The sequence below is a fragment of the Rhinopithecus bieti genome, unplaced genomic scaffold, assembly GCF_001698545.2.
Source record: "Rhinopithecus bieti isolate Rb0 unplaced genomic scaffold, ASM169854v2 scaffold_32760, whole genome shotgun sequence".
NCBI classification, from domain to species: domain Eukaryota; kingdom Metazoa; phylum Chordata; class Mammalia; order Primates; family Cercopithecidae; genus Rhinopithecus; species Rhinopithecus bieti.
The window spans coordinates 288,751-293,585 of record NW_016813956.1 but is presented as its reverse complement, the minus strand read 5'-3'; the positions used below and the strand labels follow the sequence as shown (position 1 = coordinate 293,585).

Below are 4,835 nucleotides of genomic sequence, written 5' to 3'. Positions count from 1 at the left end.
AAAAAAAAAAAAAAAAAAAAAAAAAAGAAGTTAGAGATGACAAAGAGTATCTAAGAAAATGTTTATGGAAGTATGATTTCAATAATGAATGTTTAGAAGACTGAATTTCCTGACTGGGCACAGTGGCTTATGCCTGTAGTCCCAGCACTTTGAGAGGATGAAGAAAGAGAATTGCTTGAGTCCAGGAATTCAAGACCAGCCTGGGCAACACAGCGAGGGCAAGTCATGTGACATTCCTGTGCCTCAGTTTTTTCACCTATAAAGTGAATTCCCACAGTTTTGGGGAGGGGAGAAAAACTTAGGATAGTGACTGGCACAGGAGAAGCACTATATACAATATATATGTGGATATCATTTGTTTTTATGGTACCTTTTTACCTATCTAATGCAAAATATGAATCATTTTTTTCTGGGTCTTAAATTACGGAATGTAAGAATTTTCTAAATTCTCTAATTCTGTGTTAGTTTTAAAGCAATGGAGTAACATATCTGTCAACTTGTAAATATGGATCGACCTGATCCACAATGTGACCCCTAGCCACTAGTATTTACTGGTACAACACTCAGAAAATATCAAAGGTCAGAGAAGCCAAACAAATGTAAAAACATACAGGTGCTCAGAAATATATACCTGTAATCTCTCTAAAGAGAAATATTTTCCAAACTGAGTGACACAGTGCCTTAGTGAGTTGTGAAATCAATCTCATGATTTCCAAGCCAGTGTTCTTTTAAAAATGAACTAGTCCACAATAGAATATACTAAAGTGCTGGTGTTTTCTGAAAAAAAAATTGTTTTTTTTTTGAGACAGGGTCTCACTCTGTTGCCCTGGCTAAAGTGCAGTGGCACGATCATGCTCACTGCAGCCTTGACCTCCTGGGCCCAAGTGATTCTCCCACCTCAGCCTTTTGAGTAACTGGGATCACAGGTACATGCCACCACACCCAGGTAATTTTTTAATTGTAGAGGTAGGGTCTTGCTATGTTGCTTAGGCTGGCCTTGAACTCCTGGGCTCTAGTGATTCACTAGCCTCAGCCTCCCAAATTTATGGGATTATAGGTGTGAGTCACCTTACCTGGCCTGTTTCCTGAATGTTTTTTTTTTTTTTTCAGGTGTTTCTGCATATGTGTGTTTGTATGGGTATAACAGAGAGAGAGAAAGAAAGAAACTTTTCTACCTCACTTTGCAATCAGAAGTTTGAAGTCTTATCTTTTGGCTTTTGTTTCAGAAATATTTCAAATGTAGACTCTCTCCTTTACCACACTGTCCCCTTAGGCAAGGTCTTTGCCATGTTTCTGAGACTATTGCAACAGACTCCCAACCTCTGACTGTGGGCCCTTCTCAATAATGATTGTTTATGTAATAAATCTAAACCCAAGACAACTACAACGATACAACAAATTATGTGCTTAAAAACTTCCAATGTCGGCCTGGTGTGGTAGCTCAGGCCTGTAATCCCAGCACTTTAGAGGCAGAGGTGGGCAGATCACCTGAGGTGGGGAGTTCGAGACTAGCCTGGCCAACATGATGAAACCCCATCTCTACTAAAAATACAAAAAATTAGCCAGGCATGGTGGTGGGCGCCTATAATCCCAGCTAATTGGGAGGCTGAGGCAGGAGAATTGCCTGAACCTGGGAGGTGGAGGTTGCACTGAGCCGAGATCACACCACTGCACTCCAGCCTGGGCAACAAGAGCAAAACTCTGTCCCAAACAACACAAAACAAAACAAAACAAACTTCCAGTGTCTACCAAATGTCTCACACAAGTATTTGCGGATCTTCACAAAACAGCCCTTACGGAGTTTTCCTTTGCTGAGACCCTATGCTGTGGCCACAGTAAACTTACTCGGCTTCCCAGAAAGGCCTTGGCCTTTGTGAGCAATCTCTTATCTCCAGGCCTCTCACAAAGACCTGTTCCAGTAGAAGCTCAGGGGAGCATAGTGGACATTATTCCAACAACCCTTTCCCTACAGCTATGCAGCCAAATCTGCCAGCTCAGTTAATTAATTAATTAATTAAGCAATTCAGAGATGGGGGTCTGCCCAGGCTGGACTGCAATAGCTGCAGCCTCAAACTCCTGGGCTCTAAGTGATCCTCTTCAGTCTACTCAGAAGCTGGGACTGCAGGCATGTGCCACCACACCCAGCTAATTTTTTTTTTTTTTTTTTTTTTTTTTTCTGGTAGGGACCAGGCCAATTCAGTCTTGAACTCCTGGCTTCCAGCCTCCGGAAGTGCTGGGATTACAGGCATGAACCACTGTGCCCAGCCAACCCTCCCAGTCTTGTTAGACATGGGGTCTGTAGTTTCCAGTAGGTTCTTGAGTCTAGGGTTCCTACCTCATGTTTTATAGTTAATTTAGGGGAGGTGCTGTGTTGGTTTATCTGGGGAGTTAGGGGTGGGCTGGGGGATAGAGGGGACTTCAATTAATGAAACCATAAGCAAAACTCAGTTGAGGACACCGGTTATGAGAGTGGCCTGATTATGGCCAATCTTACATAATGTGTGAGATCTTGATATTACCCCATCCTTGAGAGTTCTCTATAAAGCTACAGGGACTTGGGAGCACCTTTAATCACAGACAACCCATGTTCCTGTGGATTATGGTTTATTAGATTGCACATGCCTAAATAAAGACATCCTCTGCAGTCTTTTGACAATTCTATAAGCATTTTGTGACTCTGCAGTTAGACAGCTGAGAGATCTGTGTTACTTCCATCACATATATAAATAATTTTAAATAAAAATCATGGCGTGAATAATTTATGTCCTCTACCGATTTGAAGCTATCCATTTGGAAGACCACTCTGAAGAGATGAAATAAGTTGTCTGCCAAAAATTACTTATTAATTTACAAGGGAAAGGGGAAGTTTTGTTCCTCTCCTTGATTTGACTGAAAATCGAGGGCTTTCTCGAATAGTTTTGGCATCCAGGGTCATTTTTCATTAAAAAGCGAAAAGTCATGTGAAATATAAATCTCCCCAGGTCATTCAGCCCTAGACCCTGGGAGATTCTCTACAGAGGGGGTTTGTTATAGTCAACTTTTCCGGGTAAAACAAACACAAATACTCCTCCTCCACGGGGCGGGGGCGGTGCCTAGGTGATGCACCAATCACAGCGCGCCCTACCCTATATAAGGCCCCGAGGCCCCGCAGCGTTTTACGCTTTTCGCTGGTTATTAAGTTTTGCGTTTCTCTGCTGTTATGTCTGAAACCGTGCCTGCAGCTTCTGCCGGTGCTGTTCCAGCTGTCATGGAGAAACCTCTAACCAAGAAGAGAGGGAAGAAGCCGGCTGGCTTGACAAGCGCAAGTCGCAAAGCATCTTATCTCTCTGTGTCCAAGTTGATCACCGAGGCCCTTTCAGTGTCACAGGAACGAGTAGGTATGTCTCTGGCTGCGCTCAAGAAGGCACTGGCCGCTGCTGGCTACGACGTGGAGAAGAATAACAGCCGCATCAAACTGTCCCTCAAGAGCTTAGTGAACAAGGGAATCCTGGTGCAAACTAGGGGTACTGGTGCCTCCGGTTCCTTTAAGCTTAGTAAGAAGGTCCTTCCTAAATCTACCAGGAGGAAGACTAACAAGTCAGCTTCTGCCAAGACCAGGAAGCTGGTTTTATCCAGGGACTCCAAGTCACCAAAGACTGCTAAAACCAATAAGAGAGCCAAGAAGCCGAGGGCGACAGCTTCTAAAAAACCTGTTAGGAGCGGGAGAAAGGCTAAAGGAGCCAAGGGTAAGCAACAGCAGAAGAGCCCTGTGAAGGCAAGGGCCACGAAGCCAAAATTGACTCAGCATCATAAAGCTAATATTAGTAAGTCCACATCTAGGAAGTAAAGAGCTTTCCAGGAGGCCTATTTCGAAAGAACCCAAAGGCTCTTTTAAGAGCCACCCACATTATTTTAAGATGGCGTAACACTGGAAACTTATTTTCTGTGACAGTTAACTATAGGTTTAAGTTGTGATGCAGCTGAGTTGAAAAGTCTTGAGGTGGGAGAATTCAGTCCAGGATTCAAGACCATCCTGCGCAACATAGCCGGACTACCATCTATACCGGGTTCCCCATTTTCCCCAGCCACCGACCGGTACCGGTTCTTGTCCGTGGCACGTTACGAGTTGGGCCGCACAGCTGAGGGGTGAGCGAATATTAACCACCTGAGCTCCACCGCCTGTTAGGTTAGCTGCAGCATTAGATGCTCATAAGCTCAAACCCTATTGTGAATGGCGCATGCAAGGCAACTAGCTTTCAGGCTCCTTGTGACAATCTAATGCCTGATGATCTGAGGTTGGAGCAGTTTTAGTCCAGAAACCATCACCCCCAGCCCCTGCATCCCTTCGTCCGTGGTATATTTGTCTTAGACAAAACCAGTCTCTGGTGTCAAAAAGGTTAGAGACTACTGGTTTTACAAAAAAGTAAATTAGTCAAGCATGGTTGGCACGCTCCCTTAGTCCCTGCGCCCAGGCTTTTAAGGGTACAGTAAGCTATGATCGTGCTACTTCACTCCAGCCTGGATGACAGTGAGACCTTGTCTCAAAACTTAAAAAAAAAAAGAAAGTTAAAAAAGAAAAAGGGCTTCTTGTCAGAGACGTGGTGTATACCTAGAGGTCCAAGAACTACAAAATCTGATGTCCAGTCCTGAAAAACTCAATGGTGCACTAGAGTAGGCTTTTACATATAAGAGCATCTAAGTTCTGGAAATGCCAGTGTCAAGGAAGGGAGTGGAGAGCAATTCAGCATCCAAACAATTTGCTGATACTTTTATTTATTTTCTTAAACAGAAGTACTACATTCTAGTCTTTCTGTGGTGTCATTATAACTGTTGTTTCTTAATATGCTGTCCACCGA

At 43.7% G+C, this 4,835-nt stretch overlaps 1 protein-coding gene across 1 annotated transcript; it reads left to right on the top strand.

Annotated features, from left to right (window-relative positions):
* The first annotated feature begins 3,165 nt into the window (after positions 1–3,165).
* On the top strand, positions 3,166–3,878 carry H1-6 (H1.6 linker histone, cluster member). The gene has a single exon (XM_017849144.1). The coding sequence runs from the start codon at positions 3,200–3,202 to the stop codon at positions 3,824–3,826; it is 627 nt and encodes a 208-aa protein (XP_017704633.1). The 5' UTR covers positions 3,166–3,199; the 3' UTR covers positions 3,827–3,878.
* Positions 3,879–4,835: the final 957 nt, after the last annotated feature.

Excerpts from the sequence above, each read along its gene's own strand:
- H1-6 (XM_017849144.1), top strand. The coding sequence starts at position 3,200 with ATGTCTGAAACCGTGCCTGCAGCTTCTGCCGGTGCTGTTCCAGCTGTC.